The 21,170-nt window shown below is 41.7% G+C and overlaps 1 protein-coding gene across 4 annotated transcripts in view; it reads left to right on the top strand.

Annotated features, from left to right (window-relative positions):
• The window catches only part of RABEP1 (rabaptin, RAB GTPase binding effector protein 1), a 115,256-nt gene that overhangs the window by 79,521 nt on the left and 14,565 nt on the right, over positions 1-21,170 (top strand). For all 4 annotated transcript variants that reach the window (XM_047756893.1, XM_047756895.1, XM_047756894.1 and 1 more), the window contains 5 exons: positions 481-612; positions 7,424-7,891; positions 9,156-9,260; positions 11,315-11,431; positions 18,386-18,484. In XM_047756893.1, coding sequence (XP_047612849.1) covers positions 481-612; positions 7,424-7,891; positions 9,156-9,260; positions 11,315-11,431; positions 18,386-18,484 — 921 coding nt within the window. The remainder of the gene's footprint in view (positions 1-480; positions 613-7,423; positions 7,892-9,155; positions 9,261-11,314; positions 11,432-18,385; positions 18,485-21,170) is intronic.

The following is a 21,170-nucleotide window of genomic DNA, read 5'->3' as shown; positions in this document are numbered from 1 at the left end:
GCCACGATGGGAACGCCTGTTGAATGAATTATTACATCAGCTTCAATGATTGCTTTGTATTTCATATCTGTACATGTTTCAAATGGATGTGTAATGCCCTAACTTTTTCCTGTTTGTTTTCGACAATAACCTGAAGGAACATTCTATGTAAATTTTTTTTCTCGGATTACTTGAAGAAGGAAAGGTGATTTAAAGGGGAGACAATTTGCTTTCTTGTTTTGCCTTCACATGATAATACTTTTATTGGAAACTTTTTCTGATTTTTTTTACACCAGGATTCATACTTTTTTCTATGGTATTAAAACATTTTGTTATAATTAGTTGTTTTTAGATGTGATTATGAAACAAATAATCATAAGTGTCCACTTTTCGCTTATCATAAAGCTCTGTTCTTTTTATTTTGAGTGGTTAAAGAATTATGTGAATTATTAAATATGGATTACCTGGATAAAATATATATTTTTTATTCCTAACTTTTAGGAGGAAGATGAGCAACAAAGACTTAATAAGAGGAAAGATCACAACAAAACAGATGTTGAGGAAGAAGTAAAAATACCAGTAGTGTGTGCTTTAACTCATGAAGAATCTTCAGCGCAATTATCAAATGAGGAGGTATAATGAATCTATAAAATTAAAATCATTGTATACACAGTGTTACCATTTTTTAGCTTCTCATATATCAGTCAGTTACATTGTTCATGTGGAAGGTGCATAATAGCTGCTACCTGAAAATTAGGTAAAATAATATTTTCTAATGTTTTTACAATATCATACGTGGTACCATTTGAAATATTCATTTTATCTCATGGTCTGTGAAACAGTTAGATGTTCTTTTTACTAGTGGTTCCAAAATTAAAACTGTAGAAGAAAATTTATTTATTTATTTTTGTCTTTTTAGGGCCACACTCGCAGCATATGGAGGTTCCCAGGCTAAGGGTCCAGTCGGAGCTGTAGCTGCCAGCCTGCACCACAGCCACAGCAACGCAGAATCCAAGCTGCATCTCTGACCCACCCCACAGCTCACAGCGGGATCCTCAACCCACTGAGCAAGGCCAGGGATGGAACCCAAAACCCCATAGTTCCTAGTCGTACTCATTTCCACTGTGGCATGACGAGAACTCCTGTAGAAGAAAATTAAGTAATATTTGCAAATTCTTTTTGGTTATGAATAAATGTTGCTAATACTTTGTGCTTTTGTTTAAAAGAGATTATCTAAAGAAGTGAAATAATTCTCTAGCGTTTTTGTTTTCTTTTTTGGAAAAAAACCCACAGCATATGGAAGTTCCCAGGCCAGGGATGGAATCTGAGCTGCCTCTTCGGCCTCTGCCACAGCTGTGGCAGTGCTAGATCCTTAACCCACTGCACCACACTGGGAACTCCACTCTAGCATATTTTTGAATATTAGCAAGTATTAGGTCTTAAGCTCTGTGAACAGTGTGGGGCTTGGGCAGGTTGTGGAGAGTAGAACATCTCAGGTAGTGAGAATGGGTAAAGTAGAGGGACCTGGAGGTGGTAAGTGGTGTTTCTCTGGCCTCATCCCCTGTCACCCACAATGTGGCCAGCCCCTCCTCAGTACGTTTCCTCTTTCAGCTGTCCCGCCCATTCTACTGCGCTGCCAGCATTTCTGTCGGATTCATTTTTCTTTTATTTTTCTTTTCATTTTTAAATTTATTTTATTTATTTATTTGTCTTTTTGCCATTTCTTGGGCCACTCCTGCGGCATATGGAGTTTCCCAGGCTAGGGGTCGAATCAGAGCTGTAGCCGCCAGCCTACACCAGAGCCACAGCAATGTGGGGTCCGAGCCGGGTCTACAGCCTACACCACAGCTCACGGCAATGCCTGATCCTTAACCCACTGAGCAAGGCCAGGGTTCAGACCTGCAACCTCATGGTTCCTAGTCAGATTCGTTAACCACTGAGCCACAACGGGAACTCCAGATTCATTTTTCTTAACTGCAGCTGTTGTCAGGCTACCCCACTACTCAAAACCACCACTGTGGTTCCCATCACCTGCATAATTAAGCGCACATTCCTCATTCAGACAGTCAAGACCCTTCGTAATCTGCGCTCTGTTTTAGCCACATTGGTCCTCCTCTTGTGCTGTACTCTCTGCCTTGCGTGTTGGTTCTTTCACCGGGAGTGCTTTTACCTCCGCTCTGCCTTTCAGAGTTCCAGAATCCTTCTATTCATCCTTCAAGACTCAGGCTGATATTTCCTCTTCAGGGAAGGAAATGCCTCTGTTAATTGTCCTCAGGGTAAAAGCTAGGGTCCCCAGCTGCTGTCCAGGAGCCTTCAGCGTCGAATGACCTTTCGAGCCCTGCCATGCTTTCCCCTTCATCACAGCCAGCCCTTTCCACTCCTGTCCATGCTCATACGTGTTGTTTATACTGTCCCTGCTGTTTAGAATTTCGTACTCACTCCCCCACTCCCTCACCCCTATCTCCTTTCTTTCTCTGCCTGATGAACCAGTTTTAGTTAAATTGCATAAGGATCTTTTCTCACTTTCTGAGGTATCCTCTTTCTATTTAGTTTTTAGATGAGCATTGAGCCGTGGATAATCTACTTCTTGGTGGCTCACATATCCATGTTTATGGATTAGTGGACGTTGAAAAAAAGGCTTTAAAGAATACTAGTGGACACTGAAAAGTATGATGTAAGGAGCTCCCGTTATGGCTCTGTGGTTAACAAACCTGACTAGTATCCATGAGGCCTCAGGTTCGATCCCTGGCCTCTCTCAGTGGGTCAAGGGTCTGGCGTTGCTGTGGCTGTGCTGTAGGCCAGCGGCTACAGCTCCGATTTGATCCCCGGGCTGGGAACCTCCATATGCTGCAGGTATGGTCTTAAAAAGCAAAAAAAGAAAAGTATGATGTAATTGTTTTTGTACATTCTTCCTTTTGGATCATACACTTAGAACTTTGGCCTTTTTCTGTTTCACATTTTTTTTAAATGTTAGACTTCCGAGAGTCTGTCTCAATTTTTGGGTACTGCCAAATATGTGGTTTCTGCATCATGCAGTCCTGTGTCCAGGAATGTTTGGAAAAGTTTTAAACTTTGCAAAAAGTATTTTAGCAGGAAAGCAGGAAGGGGAGATTTGTTGTGTTACAACGAAGCACTTAAAAATGTTGTATTCTCTCTTAACAGATGTGTATTATATATTGTGCATAACATTTTCTGACGTTGACGTATGTTCCAGACTTTCAGATCCAGTGTTTTACAGTTTTAATGTGGAGCGTACTTGTTTTGTATTGAGAGTCATGACAGTTTACTTTAGTCTGTTGAGTTAAAGTTAATATGGAATGCTTTGGTGACTTAGATTTATTGCTAAAGCTATTCAAATTTGTAGGACCTTATCGGAGTTCCGTGGTGGCACAGTGGTAACGAACCTGACTAATGTCCATGAAGACGTGGGTTCGATCCCTGGCCTTGCTCAAGTGGGTTAAGGATCTGGCGTTGCTGTGGCTGTGGTGTAGGCTGGCAGCTACGGCTCTGATTTGCCCCCTAACCTGGGAACTTCCATAAGCCACAGGTGCAACCCTAAAAAGACAAAATAAAATAAGATAAAATAATAAAATTTGTAGGACCTAAAATCTTCTTAAACCTGATGCTTAGAATATGCTTTTCTTACTACAAAAATAATATGTGTTCATTGTGGAAAATTTGGAAAGTACAGAATAATAATTTAGTAATGTAATACTTTAGGAGTTCCTGTTGTGGCACAGCGGAAATGAATCCGACTAGGAACCATGAGGTTGCGGGTTCCATCCCTGGCCTCCCTCAGTGGGTTCAGGATCCAGTGTTGCCACGAGCTGTGGTGTAGGTTGCAGATGCGGCTTGGATCTGGTATTGCTGTGGCTGTGGTGTAGGCTGGCAGCTGTAGCTCCAATTCCACTCCTAGCCTGGGAACCTCCATATGCCACAGGTGTGGCCCTAAAAAGCAAAAAAACAAAAAACAAAAACTTTAATAATAAAAGTAACTGATGATTTTACTCCCTGGAGATACCACCACTAACATTTTGGTATGTACCTCTCCTTTCCCTCTTTTTCTTTTTTCATTTCCCAGGGTAGCATGTATGGGTTTCTAGTTGTACTTTTTAAATGTAATCCAGATTGTAACTCTTACAAAATGTTTTATGTACTTTTATTTCCCCGCTTAAATCTAGCTTTAAAGGTTTTGGTACATCAGATGTTTCCCCCCAAAATAGTAGTTAATGGCTGACAGTACATCTGCATGTGAATGTATCATAATTCCTTAATCTCCGACAAATTGATTTGTGCCTAGGTTTTAACTTCTAAGATGACGGAGTGATGACACAGAGAGATTAATGCCACTGAGGGAAAAGTTTAATGTCACGGTCTCTCTAGAGATGAGAGTCATGGCACACGGTACAGACCACATGGAGAAGCCCCAGAGTTGGTCAAGAGGCAGAAGCAAGAGCAAGGGGAAAGCATGGCCAATAACCATTGTTGGGTTCTTTTAGAGAAGGATCAGGCAGGGTAAACAGCATAGGACAGGCTAGTTTGAGTAACTCCAGTGGGCTTAGGAGCATTGTCATACCTGGCCCTGGCTTGATTTGGGGCAGGGGAAATAACTGGTTTGGTGTGTAAGAGTTAGATAAAGGAGTTGGTTGGGGGGTGTGGACTTGGGATTGCTTGTTTTGGATTTGAAAGATAAATTTCATAGGCAAGCTGTTTAGTATTTCCAGGAAGTAGCTAGCTTGGAAGAGGCAGTCTCTCTCCAGCTAGCAAGCAAGGCCTTCAAAATGTCAAAAACAGAGTTCCCATCGTGGCTCAGTGGTTAACAAATCTGACTAGGAACCATGAGGTTGCAGGTTCGATCCCTGGCCTAGCTCAGTGGGCTAAGGATCCAGCATTGCTGTGAGCTGTGATGTAGTTCTCAGACAAGGCTCAGATCCCGTGTTGCTGTGGCTGCGGCGTAGGCCGGTGGCTACAGCTCCGATTCGACCCCTAGCCTTGGAATCTCCATGTGCCGTGGGAGTGGCCCTAGAAAAGGCAAAAAGACAAAAAAAAAAAGTCAAAAGCATTGTAGAATATGGAAAATGAACACAGTTAACATTATCAACAGATAGTCAAGTTGTTCCATTTTTTACTAGTAAAAACTTTCCATTATTATGCGTAATGCCATAATGCGCATGTATATATACACATACGCATATATATATATATGCATAATGCAATTCTTCCGTGTATAAAGCTCATTATGGACTTAATCTGATTTCTTCCTCAAAGAACCACTGCGGTTAAGGGCCTAAGCATTTTTTTAAGGTTATTAGAGCATATTGTGGAATCAACTTAGAAACACTGCAACGGTTTGTACTCCCCTTCAGGTGTATGTTCCTTATAAGTACTGCTATCAGACGATAATCTGGTGTGATTTAAATGGTCCTCACAGCTTTTTGCCCCGTCCCCTTCCCTCTTCGGTGTCACAGTAGCATTGTATATGACAGCTTTAGATGTCCAGGTTCCTTTATAAGCTAACAGAATGTGTTCTCTTTCCAGTTTTTATTAGGGTGCTTACTGGAGACCTTTGCCATAGTTATATACTCAGTATATACTAGATTTGTAAACAGTCAAAACAAAAAAAAATCTGTATTTCAGTCTTTTCCAGCTCAAAAAGGAAGATTATTTTAAATAATATCAAAAAGGATATTATTTTAAACGAAAGGCCAGTTCTTTAAATTGCATGAATTTCATTTAAAAAAAACCTTGTGGAGTTCCCTTCATGGTGCAGTGGTCAACGAAACCGACTAGGAACCATGAGGTTGCCGGTTCGATCCCTGGCCTTGCTCAGTGGGGTAAGGATCCGGCGTTGCCGTGAGCTGTGGTGTAGGTCGCAGACATGGCTCGGATCCTTTGTTGCTGTGGCTCTGGCGTAGGCCGGTGGCTACAGCTCCTATTAGACCCTTAGCCTGGGAATCTCCATGTGCCGCTGCAGCGGCGCCCTAGATAAGGCAAAAAAAAAAAGACAAAAAAAAGCTTGCGACGTTTTCTTTGTTTTCGAATTTTCCCACTAATTGTACTGGGATGGTACTGGTGTGCTTTTTGACTTTGGGAATGTGCTGCACCACATTTTAAAAAATTGGAACAGAATTAGTAACATAAAAGTTAACCATTTGAAATGTGCAGTTCAGGAGTTCCTGTGTGGCTCGGTGGGTTAAGGATCTAGCATTGTCACCGCATTGCCTTAGGTCACTGCTGTGGCATGGGTTCGATCCCTGGCCTGGGAACCTCCATATGCTGTGGACGTGGCCAAGAAAATGTACAGTTCAATAGGCTTTGTAAATTTACAATGTTATGTAACCATTACCTCTGTCTAGGTTCAAAACATTTTCATCACCCCCCAAAGGAGACCCCCACATGTCATACACTCTTTTTTCCCTTCAGCCTGTGGCAACTACTAACCTGTTTTAGGTCTCTGTGGATTTACGTGTTCTGGATATCTCATATCGATGGAATCATACAATAATGTCATCTTCTGCATCTGGCTTCTTTCACTTAATGTACCCCTTATTTAATGTGTTGATTATATCGCGCTTGAAATTTGGTTTCCAGCACACCACATTTCCTCATTTCCTTTCTATTTTGGCTACTCTTTCCTCTGGCCACACCTAAAGTGGATAAAATTGATGTTTTTTAGGTCTTTCTGATAGCCGTTCTTCTCATCCTAGGTGTTCTGATTTAGTTGCTGTGGTCTTAATTATTACTATATGGTGGTTGCTCCCAAGTCTCTGTCTAAAGACGTCTCTGGGAGTTCCCATTGTGGCACAGTGGAAATGAATCTGATTTGTAACGATGAGATTGTGGGTTCGATCCCTGGCCTCTCTCAGTAGGTTAAGGATCCGGTGTTACAGTGAGCTGTGGTGTAGGTTGCAGATGCGGCTCGGATCCTGCATTGCTATGGCATAGGCTGGAAGCCACAGCTCCGATTTGACCCCTAGCCTGGGAACCTCCATATGCTGCAAGTGCAGCCCTAAAAAGCAAAAAAAAAAAAAAAAAAAAAAAAAGGAAGCACGTCTCTGCTTGGGTACAGAGCAGGCAGCTCATGTTCAATATACCCAACACTGAATTTCAGGAGACCTTCCCTGATTCCTGTGTCTGGACTGAATTCTTCTCCTTGAGCTCCCAGAGCATTCAGTACATAGCTGTAGCCTGTTTACTCGGCTTACCTGTTTTCATGCAACTGTAAGCATCTTGAGGTCAGAGATGGCTCACAGTTGTATCCTCAGTATGGGTTTAGGGCCCAGGATATAGAAGACACTCAGTAAATGTTCAGTGAACATGTGAAAGCAGCATATTAATCATTATCACATGTAATGTGTGGCAAAATACTTTATAAAATATGGTAGTTTTTCTCCTTGAAAGTATCAAGAATTGTCTGACTCGGCAATATCTTTTCACATTTCAGGAGCATTTAGATAGCACCCATGGTTCAGTCCATTCTTTAGATGCAGACTTACTGTTGCCATCTGGGGATCCATTCAGTAAATCAGACAATGACATGTTTAAAGAAGGACTCAGGAGAGCACAGTCTACAGACAGCTTGGGAACCTCAGGCTCACTGCAATCCAAAGCTTTAGGCTATAACTACAAAGCAAAATCTGCTGGAAACCTGGACGAATCAGATTTTGGACCGTTAGTAGGAGCAGATTCGGTGTCTGAGAACTTTGATACGGCCTCCCTTGGGTCATTGCAAATGCCAAGTGGGTTTATGTTAACCAAAGATCAGGAAAGAGCAATCAAGGCGATGACCCCAGAACAAGAAGAGACGGCATCTCTCCTCTCTAGTGTCACGCAGGGCGTGGAAAGTGCCTACGTGTCCCCCAGTGGTTACCGCTTAGTCAGTGAGACGGAATGGAATCTCCTGCAGAAAGAGGTAAGTTATCTTCCCGAGTTTTCCTCTTGCTCACTTTCAGGGATGCTGGGTAGCCCTGGATTTATTGTTCATTCAAGAGATGGAGTCAGTCAGTGTGTGCACTTGTTGCCAGCAGGTGGACGTTAACGCATATTGTCTGACCCTTGTCGTTTTTGGCTCGGGCTGATCCAGTTGATTATGACAGAAGGAAACTCACTAGCTGATTGTGTTGAGTTTGAACTCCTTCACCTGAAGTCACAACCTCTGAAGTTGGAGTGATCTGCCTGAATTGCATAGCTAAGTTTGGATAGCCTGAATTTAGTTTCCTTTGCAGTTTTCTGTAATCTCAGTGTATTCCAAGATTCGTAGTCTTTCAGCTTTCCTTGAGGTCTAAAGTACAAATGCTTTTCAGCAGTTGATGCTGAAAATGACTTTAAGGAGAGGGTGGAAAATACAGGTGAGAAGAGAAGGCAGCCTTTAATGAGGTTAATTTTCCTGCTGATAGTATTTGTAACCTCAGAAGTAAGATCAGGAGATTAAAAAATATATATTTGCATCGTGCTTTCCAGATTACAGGCCCTTTCACATACCTCTTCTTTTGGAGCCTTGTGATAATATTGAGACAGTCAGGGTTTGATTTTCTCCAGTTTACCGATGAGGAAACTGGCTCTGAAAGGTCAAATGAGTTTAGTCATTCAAGTTTCCCCTGTGACTTAGTATCAAAACCTGGGTTAAAATCCAGGTTTTATGACTTCTAGTGCTTTCCTTTACTCGGGGCTACTTCTCTTTAAAGACGTTGTTGATGAGTAAGTGGAATGGCTTATTAAGCCTGAAAGAAACCGCTCTCCTTGGTCTCATGGAAAACATGTGAGCAGGTGCTGCTTAATAGTTTCATACCTACGTTGTGATTGGAGCTGGTGAAATAGTTAATTGGCACTCCTCCCTCCCCCATCCCCTCTCTGGGTTGGGTAGTAGTGATTTAAATTGTGAGTGCCATGGTTTCGTACCCTTTGCTCTCCTTGTGTTTCCTTCAAACGTCGTGTTTTATGGCCCTCAGCCTCTTGGTTGCAAAGTTGGGTCCCTGGTTTTCCATCATCCTTGTATTGGAACTTAGGATTTTTCAGAATCCAACTCTGTATCGTAACTTCTTGGCTTAAGTCCCTGAATAAATTATTTACTCCATGTCCTACTCCAAGTAACGTAGGTAAGACTGCGTGTGTCCCTCAAGTATATGATGTAGCCTTATTTTGCTCTGTTGCTAAGGGGTGATTTTGGTGTGCTGCAGGTACATAATGCTGGAAATAAACTTGGGAGACGTTGTGATATGTGTTCCAATTATGAAAAACAGTTGCAAGGAATTCAGATTCAGGAGGCTGAAACAAGAGACCAGGTGAGTTTCCTTTGGGGGGGTGCCAACCTGGTGAGCTGTTGCCAACCTGGTGAGCTGTTGTAGTTTTCATTGGCGGTGCTGGCCCAGGTTGCCTTCTCCCCCTCCCTTTGCTTTATGGAGTGTACCCATCTTGTTAACTCTGAAATAATCGGGTACATGCAGTGTCAGTTACATCTCCAGTAGGAACACATGATACAGCTTTTGCTTTTGTGTGTCCTTGCTTCATTAGCTTGCCCAGCGCCACACAGGTCAGCTCACCTGGCCCATCTCCGGTCCCAACCTGTTCTTCCTGCCCCAAGGCCTAAAAGTGTTACTGTCATGAACGTATACACATGGAAGTGCTTTATGATATGAAGATTTAGGGAGATAGAGGCTGACTATTGCCTCTAATTGAGTAAAATCAATTGGATATTATATCAATCAGTATTTGGAATCTTCATTGCTTTTTGCCTACTGCTTATGTACATGTGTTGAATTGATTACATTTTATAGGGTTACAGAAATTAAGATTTGGTAGATTACGCTGAAATTGACAAGCGCCTTTCCCAATACAGTGCCTTCTGACTAAGAACCATGAGGTTGTGGGTTCGATTCCTGGCCTTGCTCAGTGGGTTAAGGATGCAGCATTGCCATGAGCTGTGGTATAGGTCGCAGAAGCAGCTCAGATCTGGCGTTGCTGTGGCTCTGGCGTAGGCCGGCAGCAACAGCTCCGATTCGACCCCTAGCCTGGGAACTTCCATATGCCACAGGTGTGGCCCTAAAAAGACAAAAGACGGAAAAAAAAAAAAAAAAACCAAAAAAACAAATACAGTGCCTAATAATGGGTTCCTTGATAACATTTAGGAAATAATGTAGAATTTCCTGAGAGTAGGCTTGTGAAAGTGTATGTAAGGAAAATATAATTTTTTCCTTATATTTCCAAATTGTTCTTTGACTGTTATGAAGATTGTTACCGTAGTCTTCAAAGTAAGCTTAAGCAGAATAAATAAATCATAGTTTAATGGTAGTTCAGTAGTTTGCTAAATATATTTTAATGGTTTCGGCATTATTTTCCTCCATGTATGCTTTTTTTGTAGATGACACAAAGGTAAATTTCTAAAGCTGTTTGTGGTGCTAATGTAGTTCTCATGTGGTGTGGGAATTGGCTTGCTCGGATTCAATAGTCACTTCAGTAGCCATTTCACTCCTGCTTCATCTGTGCAGGCACTTTGCTGGGTTCTGGGTAGTCAGATACAGCGAGGACGCAGTGCTGCCCACAGGGAGCTTTCCCTGTTGCAAGCCAAGCCATCAGTTCAGTATAGTTTGTTCCTGGAGATGTAAAAATAGAACTGGAGGAGGGGCAGAGGGATCTGACTTAACTATGAGCTGTTAACTAGGGAAAGTAACAATGAGCTAAGTTTCTTTAGAGCTGGAATAAAAATTAATTAGGAAAAGAAGTGGGGAAGGTGTTCAAAGAGAGGAAAGATGTACAAAGGACCAGCTACAAGGAAGGTTACGTGTTCTAGGAGGTGTGAATAGGTCATGTGGCTGGGCATAGGGTGTGTGTGTGTGTGTGTGTGTGTGTGTGTGTGTGTGTGTGTGTGTGTGAAAAAGGGAGAAAATAGTAGGAGAAGGAGCTACAGAGGAACGTCATGATGAGATCATTGAGGGAGGGGCATGCTGACAGAAAGGACTTAACTTTTATGCTGAAGACTTTGGGAAGCATTTAGGGATTTTTAAGTAGGGAAATAATGTGATTCCACTTTGGTTTTAGAAATATTTATTTTATTAGTGTGGATTGTCGATTAGAGGCAGAGGATAGACTGGAGTCAGAGAGGCCAGTGCCCTAGCCCAGAGGACCCAGGGGGAAGAGCAGATATTTTTAAATGAGAAAAACGTGAAAAACAATTTAAGTGTAAAGCACAGTACAGTCCTCAAATGAGATAACTCATTTCACTCCCTCCCGCCCCAATTGGCAAATCAGGGAAAAAGATTAGACTTAAAATTTTCTGGAGTTAAGGATTTTTAATTTATGAAAGTTCTGATATTTCCTTCTAACTTTTAAAATTGCACAGGTGAAAAAATTACAGGTGATGCTAAGGCAAGCAAATGACCAGTTAGAGAAGACAATGAAAGAGAAACAGGAACTGGAAGACTTCATAAAGCAGAGCACTGAAGATGCAAGTCATCAGGTAAATGAGGGTTTTAGAATGTGACCCGCGGGAGATGAACTGGGTTGTTTAAAAAAAGGAGTTCTGAAAACATAGTGATTTTTTTTTTTTTTCCTTGCCGTGAAGATTTGGCAGTTCTTTCTTTCCTCAGATAAAAATATCTCAAACTGATCTTTTTCTGGTGTCTGTTCTACAGATTGAAAAAAAAAATCAACTTTTGAAATAACTGACTTGTAATTATTAGGAGGCTCTGGTTCTCCTTTCTCCTTTGATTTTTATTAGATTTTTCTTCTGTACGAGAAACTTGTTGACAAGAAAGGTACTAGTTATCTCCTTTTTTTTGACTTTTAAAAAAACGTAGCATGCATAGGAAAAAACCCAAACATTGACAGATTTACCATACCTATATGAACTGACATCTGTGTAACCACATCAAGATTAAGTAATGAGTTCCCACTGTGGTGCAGCCAGCGGGCTCTGCAGTGTCTCTGGAGAGATGGCATGCAGGCCTCATCTGCGACCAGCACGGTGAGTTACGAATCACTTAGTAACTGCGGCTTGGATCTGATCCCTGGCCCCAGAATGCCATATGCTGTGGGGCAACAACAAAAAAAAAAAAAAAAAAAAAAAGGAAAAAAAGATTAAGTAACAGAACATTAGCTAGTACTCCAGAAGCCCTGAATTGCTACTTCCTCCTTAGAGGTAACTGCAGTTCTCACTTTTAACACCATTAGATTAGTTTTGTCTGCTTTTTTTATCATAACAAATGAGTCATCTAGTCTGTTTTCTTTTGTGTCTTCTTCCTCCGTTCAACATTATGAGGCTCCTACTCAGGGTGTGCGTGGCAGTTGTTACTTTCATTGTTTTATAGTCGTACCATTGTGTAGATGAATCATAATTTATCTGTCTTAATGTTGATGAAGGTTTGGGTTGTGTCTAGTTCTGGAATAATTCTACTTCAGAATTTCTGTATAGGGCTTGTGGCTGGGTATATGTCTCGAGTGGAATGCCCGGGTTAGAAGATTCCAAATATATGTCAGTTTTGTAGATAATAATGCCAAACAGTTTTCCACAGTGGTTTTATGAATTTATGCTCTCACTAGCAATGCATGAGAAGAATTCATGTGGGTCCACAGTCTTGACAAACTTTGTTTTGTGTTATTTTAATTACAGCCTTTTTGGTGGGTGTGTAATGGTATTTCATTGTGGATGAGTTTGTATTTCTCTTAGGACCATTTAGGTCATTTAGAATTTTTCATGTCTTTTGGCTGTTGTGATATCTTTGTGTGTCTGTGTGTAATTACTTCTCAAGTCTTCATGCTTATTTTTCTATGGAGTTGTCTCTTTTTTTGATGAGTTTTTTGATAGTTGTTAAAATCTTATTAGAGCCTTTAGGTGATGTGTCCCAAATGTCTTCTAATCATTTTCTGTATCTTAATGATGTCTTTTTTTTTTTGTGCCATTTTTTTATGGCTGCACCTGCTGCATATGGAGGTTCCCAGGCTAGGGGTCTAATCAGAGCTACAGCTGCCAGCGTACACCAGAGCCATAGCACTGCCAGATCTGTGCCCCGTCTTCGACCTACACCATAGCTCATGGCAACACCGGATCCTTAACCCACGAGCAAGGCCAGGGATCAAACCCCCAACCTCATGCTTCCTGGTTGGATTCGTTTCTGCTCTATCACAACAGAAACTCCTTTAATGGTGTCTTTTGATGAACAGAAGTTCTTAATTCTAATGCAGTCAAATTTGTTGAATTTTTTTTTTTTTTTGACTTTTCAGGGCTGCATCTGTGGCATATGGAGGTTCCCAAGCTAGGGGTTGAATAGGAGCTGTAGTCACTGGCCTACACCACAGCCAGCAATGTGGGATCCAAGCCTCGTCTGTGACCTACACCACAGCTCATGGCAACACTGAATCCTTAACCCACTGAGCGAGGTCAGGGATTGAACCTACGTCCTCGTGGATGCTAGTCAGATTCATTTCCTCTGAGCCATAATGGGAACTCCAGATCTTTTCTTTGTACTTAGTGATTTTTTTTTTTTTTCGGGGACCACAGCTTGCAGAAGTTTCTGGGCTAGGGATGGAACCCAAGCCACAGCAGCAACAACAGCAGATCCTTAACTACTGGACCACGAGGGAACTCCTATGATTAGTGGGTTTTTTTGGTTTTTTTTTTTTTGACTTTTTGCCTTTTCTAGGGCCGCTCCCATGACATATGGAGATTCCCAGGCTAGGGGTCCAATCAGAGCCATAGCCACCAGCCTACACCACAGCCACAGCCACGCGGGGATCTGAGCTGCATCTGCAACCTACACCATAGCTCATGGCAACGCCGGATCGTTAACCCACTGAGCAAGGCCAGGGATCGAACACGCAACCTCATGGTTCCTAGTCGGATTCGTTACCCACTGAGCCATGAAGGGAACTCCTGATTAGTGGTTTTTATCCTGATTTCTAAAAGAATATTTTCTTACGCTGAGGTTATAAAGATATTTTCATATATTTTGTAAAAGCTTCATTATTTATAGCCTCTCACATTTATATCTAAAATCCATCTAGAACTGGAGTTCCCGTGGTGGTGCAGCGGAAATGAATCCAACTAGGAACCATGAGGTTGTAGGTTCCATCCCTGGCCTAGCTCAGTGGGTTAAGGATCCGGCATTGGCATGAGCTGTGGTGTAGATCGCAGACATGGCTTGTATCTGTGTAGGCCAGTGTAGGCCGGTGGCAACAGCTGTGGCTCTGGTGTAGGCCGGTGGCAACAGCTCCGATTAGACCCCTATCCTGGGAACCTCCATATGCCATGGGTGCGGCCCTAAAAAAGACAAAAGACAAAAAAATAAAAAATAAATAAAAATAAAATCCATCTAGAACTGATTTTTTTTTTGTAAGCTGTAAAGAAGGGTAAGATTTTATTTTTCTCACAGGGATAGTGAGTTGCTGTTGCCATTTAGTGGAAAGGTCGTCTTTTCTCATTGCTCCCCAAGATCGTCTTTGTTAACCATCAGGTGGACATGCACGTGTGGGTCACTTTCAGAATTCTCTTCTGTTTGATCCGTCTGTTTGTCTATTTTTGTGGCAGATTCCGTGCTGCGATTTATAGTAAAGTTTTGTTTCTTTTTTTTTTTTTTGTCTTTTTTGCTATTTCTTTGGGCCACTCCCGCGGCATATGGAGGTTCCCAGGCTAGGGGTCCAATTGGAGCTGTAGCCGCCGGCCTACGCCAGAGCCACAGCAACGCGGGATCCGAGCCGCGTCTGCAACCTACACCACAGCTCACGGCGACGCCGGATCGTTAACCCACTGAGCAAGGGCAGGGACCGAACCCGCAACCTCATGGTTCCTAGTCGGATTAGTTAACCACTGCGCCACGACGGGAACTCCTTGTTTCTTTTTTACAGTTTTTATTTCTCTGCCAAGAACTATATTTTCATTCATTTCAAGAGTATTTTCCTTTACTTCAGGCAGTATAGTTAACAATAGCTACTGTAAGGTCAGATAATTCCAACCTAGGTCATCATGGGATTGGTGTATGTTGATTTTCTTTCCTCTCGAGAATTAGCTACATTTTTCCTGATTCTTTTTCTATGTTTGATCTTGGAAATTATGCATATTTTATTGTGAGATTCTAAGTTCTGTTAGTCTGACTAGGTTCAATTCATAAATTCTGTCTTGCCTTCTGTGAGTGATAGTTTTAGTGTCAGTTCATCTTTAAAAGCCTTTGCAGTGCTCCTTTGGATCTGTCCACATGTGTATATGTAGCTCAAGAGTGAGTATGAAACTTGTGCAGAGGAATTAGGGGATTAGAATTGGGGGATCCATTTTTTACTTTTCTGCCACTTTGCTCTTCAACTCGCAGGGACCCTGCCCTGGCCCCGTGATCAGGAAGTCAGTTGTTTGTCCTGTGCTGCTGCAACTACTGCAGCTTCACAAGCTGGGGCAGCATCAGATTAATATAGCAGGAAAGTAAGGGAAAAACCCCAAATAAGCGGGAAACTACCATATGAATTGTTTCTTCCCATTTTGATTTCCCTCCCTGAACTGTCTGTTTTTGCATATTTTTTAGAATCCTCAAATAGTTGCTTTTTGTATTTTATCCAGTGTTTTTAGTTATACTCAGGGGAGAGAGAAGCCTTGGTGGGTTCAGTACATCTTGAACAGTGTCAGAAAGTCTCCATTCTTTTATATTTTGTTTATTGGATATATCTTTTTCTTTCCACCTTCATTCAAGAAGAGGAGTCTGACCAAGTATAGAATTCTCGGTACTTAGGTTATTTTCACTGAGCACTTTGAAGTTATTATTCCATCACTTCTAGCTTCCATGTGTCTGATGAGAAGTCAGCTCTCAGTCCTATTGTTGCTCCTTTGAAGGTAAAATGTTTTTTTCCCTGGCTTTTTTTAAAATGTTCTTTTTGGCTGTTGTTGTTAACATTTTTACTGTGATGTATATCTGGTTCTATTTTTCTTTGTATTTCTGCTGTTTGAAGGTCACAGGTTTCTCAGATCTCTGAGTTGATGTCTTATATCATAATTAAAACATTCTCAGCCTTATGTCTCTTGAAACATTTGTTTTTATTGAGATATACATGCAGTAAAGAGTACAATTTGATGAATTTAGACATGTGAAAATTTTTGCCAGGGTAATTAATCATCACCTGCATCAAGATAGAGAGCATTTCTAATACACTTGTGTTCTTTCCTAGTAAACAAATACCCCGTCTGCCTGTGCATAGAGGCAGCCAGTGCTAACTTTTAATGCTGTGTTTTAGTATTGCTTGTTCTTGAACTTCGTATAAATGGAATCATACAGTACGTAGCCTTTTGTATCTGGTCTGTTTAATCCTTATGTCTGTGAGACTCATCCCTGTTGTTCTGTGTATCAGGAGTTAGATTTGAAGGCAGTGTGTGGTCTCCACGAATGTGCCACAGTTCATGTGTCCATTCCACAGTCGAGGGACATGTGGATTGTTTCTTGGATTTGGTTGTGAATGAACACATTTTCTGGCATTTTTCTACAGGTCTTTTGGTAGACGTGGGTTAATTTCTCCACAGTGTATGTAGGAGTGAAATTATGGAGTTTTAGCATAGGTTTATTTTTAGCTCTACTAGCTATTTCCATTGGCCATTATTTCTTTAAATAGTTGTGTATGTTAGACTTTACATTGCATCTACATGGCTTCTTTAATCTCTTTATTTCCCATCAGTTTTGTCTTTATTTCCTTCAGATTTATTTTCTCATTCACATCTTTTCTCTTCAAATAGGTCTAATCTCTTAAACTCATCCATTGAATTTTTTATTTGGATACTTGATTTTTTTTTTTTTTAGTTTATTATTTCCTTTTGGTTGTTTTTCATTATTTCTATTGCTCTGGATATTCTAAATTCTGAACAGATCAAATACAGTTATTTTAAAATCTGTTTCTAATAATTAACGTATCTGGATTCATTGCAGGTCTGGTTTTTTTTTTTTTTTTTTTGTCTTTTCTAGGGCCACACCCGCAGCATATGGAGGTTCCCAGGCTAGGAGTCCAATTGGAGCTTCAGCTGCCAGCCTATACCACAGCCACAGCAACATCAGATCCAAGCCACATCGGTGACCTACACCACAGCTCACAGCAATGCCGGATCCTTAACCACTGAGTGAGGCCGGGGATCAAACCTGCAACCTCACGGTTCCAAGTCAGATTCATTTCCAGTGTGCCACAGCAGGAACTCCTGGTTTGTTTTTTATCGTAGTCCTCCCTTGTGCCTTTTTACTTGAGTGCCCTAGATTACATATGAAAATTATTGAAGTAGTCTAAAGCCATTTTTCTTTAGGCAGTCAGCTAGTTGTACTAACAATCCTGGGTCACCTTAATCCATTTACAGGAATTGAGATTAAATGAACTTGTTCAGGTTGGATTATTTTTAATTCTTCCCTTACTCTAGGGCGTGTTAATCCAAAGTGCATGTGTTTACCAGGGGTCCCTTTGCACAGTGGGTCTTGGACTCTAAACCTTTGCCGTCCATCATGGGGCTCTCAGATGCACTGCCCAGCTTCTTGGTGTTGCATCTGTTTCTTTTGGAATCGGCACATACTTCTAGGAAGAGATGTTCCAGATGCTACACCCAGATCTCCACGTGTCCTCATTCCGGTCCTTGGCTCTATGATTCTTTTTTGGCTTCTTCTCCCATGTCTTCCTGTAGGTATCTTTTATAATTTGTCTAATCTTCTTAATTTTCCATCAGAAGATTGGTTCACATTACCTAGCAGAATTCTGACATAATCATTTTTTAAATGTCTATATAAATTTATTTTGATTTCTTTTTTTTCTTTTTCTTTTTTTGTCTTTTTGTCTTTTTAGGGTCGCACCCACAGCATATGGAGGTTCCCAGGCTAGGGGTCTAATCAGAGCTGTTAGCCACCGGCCTACACCACAGCGCACGGCAACGCCAGATCCTTAACCCACTGAGCGAGGCCAGGGATGGAACCCACAACCTCATGGTTCCTAGTTGGATTCGTTTCCACTGTGCCACGATGGGAACTCCTATTTTGATTTATTTTATAGCTCTTGTGTATGAGTCCTCAACTTTCACATAAACCCCTCAGGAACATGAAAGCTACTTCAAAGGAGTTTTCTTGTGTCTGTTGCTCTTAAGTAAACCATCTTAGCTGATTGCAGCTGTTCAGAGGAGATTCTTTTATACTTTAAACTGTGTGTGTGGGGGGGTTGGTGGACAGAGTTTCACAATTTTTGTTGATTTTTAATTAGCTCCTTTAAGAACTAGGTCACATGGATGAATATCTATGTCTGGAGACCCATATAATGCCAGTTGTTCATGTTTGGCAGCAGGTGACCCATCTCTTTTGAATGAGTGGTGAGTGGGTTTCAGTTCTGGACATTAAATAAGCAGGAAATGAAAGGAATGATTTCAAAATAACCAGATTCCTAACTGTATTTTTTGTGTATGTATTTTTTTTTTTCTTTCAAGATCTCTGCACTTGTGCTAAGAGCCCAAGCATCTGAGATCTTACTTGAAGAGTTACAACGGGGCTTCTCCCAGGCAAAGAGGGATGTTCAGGAACAGATGGTAAGTTCACATTTAAATAAATACTCACTGTATTAATATATTCCACCTGCAGATAATTTGATATGACCTGATCTCCCTGGCCAGAGTGGTTACTGTTATATTCTCCAGGACCTATAGAACATTAGGAATGGACAAGCTTATCTAAAGACATTCTTTTTTAAACCTACTTCTCTTTTTTTTTCTTTTTGGCCACACCTGTGGCCTATGGAAGTTCCCGGGCCAGGGACTGAATCCAAGCCACAGCTACACCCTACAACACAGCTGCAGCAACGCCAGGGCCTTAACCCACTGTGCCATAGCAAGAACTCCATGTGTTGGAACCTTATTTTAAATGCTTTATATATTTTATCTCATTTTATCCTTATTGAGGTAAGTATTAGCTCTTCTTTTTTTAATAAATGGCTGCACCAGTGGTATATGGAAGTTTCCGGGCTAAGGGTTGAATTAGAGCTGCAGCTTGCAGCAACGCCAGATCATTAACCTACTGAGTAAGGCCAGGAGTCGAACCTCATCCTCACAGAGACCAGTCGGGTTCGTAACACTGAGCCACAATGGGAACTCCCTAGATGTACTTCCTGATCCAAACAAAAATTATCACCCTTAATTTATTTTTTTGGATTTGAGAAAACTAAGCAGAATAAACTGCAGACTAACATTTAATTTTCAGTTCTAAATATAAGCTTAAAGTTGAAATCTCTCAATGCCCTAGTGTTGCAGTTTTTGAGCAGTCACTATGCTTTTCCTGGACAGCTAATTTATTTAAAACAACCTCATTAGGAGTTCCCATCGTGGCTCAGTTGTTAACGAGCCCGGCTGGCATCCATAGGGACTCGGGTTCAATTCCTGGCCTCGCTCAGTGTGTTGAGGATCTGGCATTGCCGTGAGCTGTGGTGGGGGTCACAGACGCGGCTCAGATCCTGTGTGGCTGTGGCTGTGGCGTGGGCCTGCGGCTACAGCTCCAGTTTAACCCCTGGCCTGGGGGCCTCATGTGCTGCAGGTGCAGCCCTAAAAAGACAAAAGACAACAACAACAAAAAACCCTCATTAATTTCACAGGAGTTAAAATAAAATGTGCACCATGATTGTTGTGGTGCTGGGGAACTTCCAAAAGGCTGTCAGTTTTGAGAGGAATTGGAGCAGAGAGCGCCTCGAAGAGGAACTGGCTGGAACCCCTGGAGTACTGTTGACAGCTTCAGGCCTCCTCCTCACCGCCAGGCTCCACTTGCCTGGTTCTTCCTTTTTATCAAAATTGGAACCTGCATCGGATGACCCTTTGTAAATTCTTTCAGAGTTGGTCTTGCTGAGATAATCCTACAGAGTTGCCTCTTGTTCAGCTCTTCTAGGGTTGACAGAAAAACAAACAAACCCCAAGCTGTATGATATCTGTTTTTGATTGGCGTTGGGTCGGCATCTGAATGGCCTGTGAGCTGATTTCTAAATACTAGTCCTAGTCTGTTGAGAAATCATTGACCAGAGAGAGGTTCATATATTTTCATAAATTAGAGAATATGAAATAGCTGTTGATCTCAAAAACACTGTTAAATACTAACAAAGTTTCAGAGTGCTTAGGCTCCTTACATGCCTCAGTCCCCCCTGATCTTTTTCCTTTTCTTCTCTTATTTTTAATTTTTTTGCTTTTTAGTGCCGCACTGGCAGCATATGGAGGTTCCCAGGCTAGGAGTCGAATCAGAGGTGTAGATGTCAGCCTACACCACAGCCACAGCAACGCCAGATCCAAGCCGTGTCTTCAACCTACACCACAGCTCACTGCAATGCTGGATCCTTAACCCACTGATCAAGGCCAAGGATCTAACCCGCAACCTCATGGTTCCTAGTTGGGTTTGTTTCCACTGCACCACAATGGGAACTCCTCCTTTTCATCTTTTAAAACCTATCTGCCTTTGTAAACATTCTTCAAATTGATTCCACTTAAAATGAATGCATTGCAGGTAACATTGAAGAACCACTGAAATTAAGGCTGAGGTCTTAGGAATTCTGAAACCTTACTCACCATTTTCTTGAAATTACCTTGAAGGGTATTTATGCTGAGAAAGAAAGAAACTCAATTTCTTTTCTTTTTTTTTTCTTTTTTTTTTTTTTGGTCTTTTTGCTATTTCTTGGTCTTGGGCCGCTCCCGCGGCATATGGAGATTCCCAGGCTAGGGGTCCAATTGGAGCTGTAGCCACCGGCCTACACCAGAGCCACAGCAATGCGGGATCCGAGCCGCGTCTGCAACCTACACCACAGCTCACGGTGATGCCGGATCCTTAACCCACTGAGCAAGGGCAGGGACCGAACCCGCAACCTCATGGTTCCTAGTCGGATTCGTTAACCACTGCGCCACGACGGGAACTCCAGAAACTCAATTTCTTATCTCCTTTCAGAGAGGAGTAGCTGTGGTAGTGGTTAGGATCTTAATATTTCCCCCTAAGTGTTTATTTTTAAAAATAAACACTTGATTCTTTTTTAGTGGTGGCTTTAACTTTATTACTTTAATTTTTTTTATTGAGGAACCAGTCAGAGGTCGCTCATGATGTTTTGGTGTCGTGTCATTGTAGTGTCCTTTAATCCAGAATGGTTACCTACTTTTTTTTTTGGACTCTCATGACATTAGCATTTTTGAAGAGTCCAGACCATTTGCCTTGTGGAAGGAATTTGTCTGATTATTTCCACATGGCTCGAGTCAA

Source organism: Phacochoerus africanus, chromosome 14 (assembly GCF_016906955.1).
Source record: "Phacochoerus africanus isolate WHEZ1 chromosome 14, ROS_Pafr_v1, whole genome shotgun sequence".
Classification (NCBI taxonomy): Eukaryota; Metazoa; Chordata; class Mammalia; order Artiodactyla; family Suidae; genus Phacochoerus; species Phacochoerus africanus.
The sequence above is the reverse complement of the archived record's forward strand: the minus strand, read 5'-3'. Positions and strand labels throughout refer to the sequence as shown.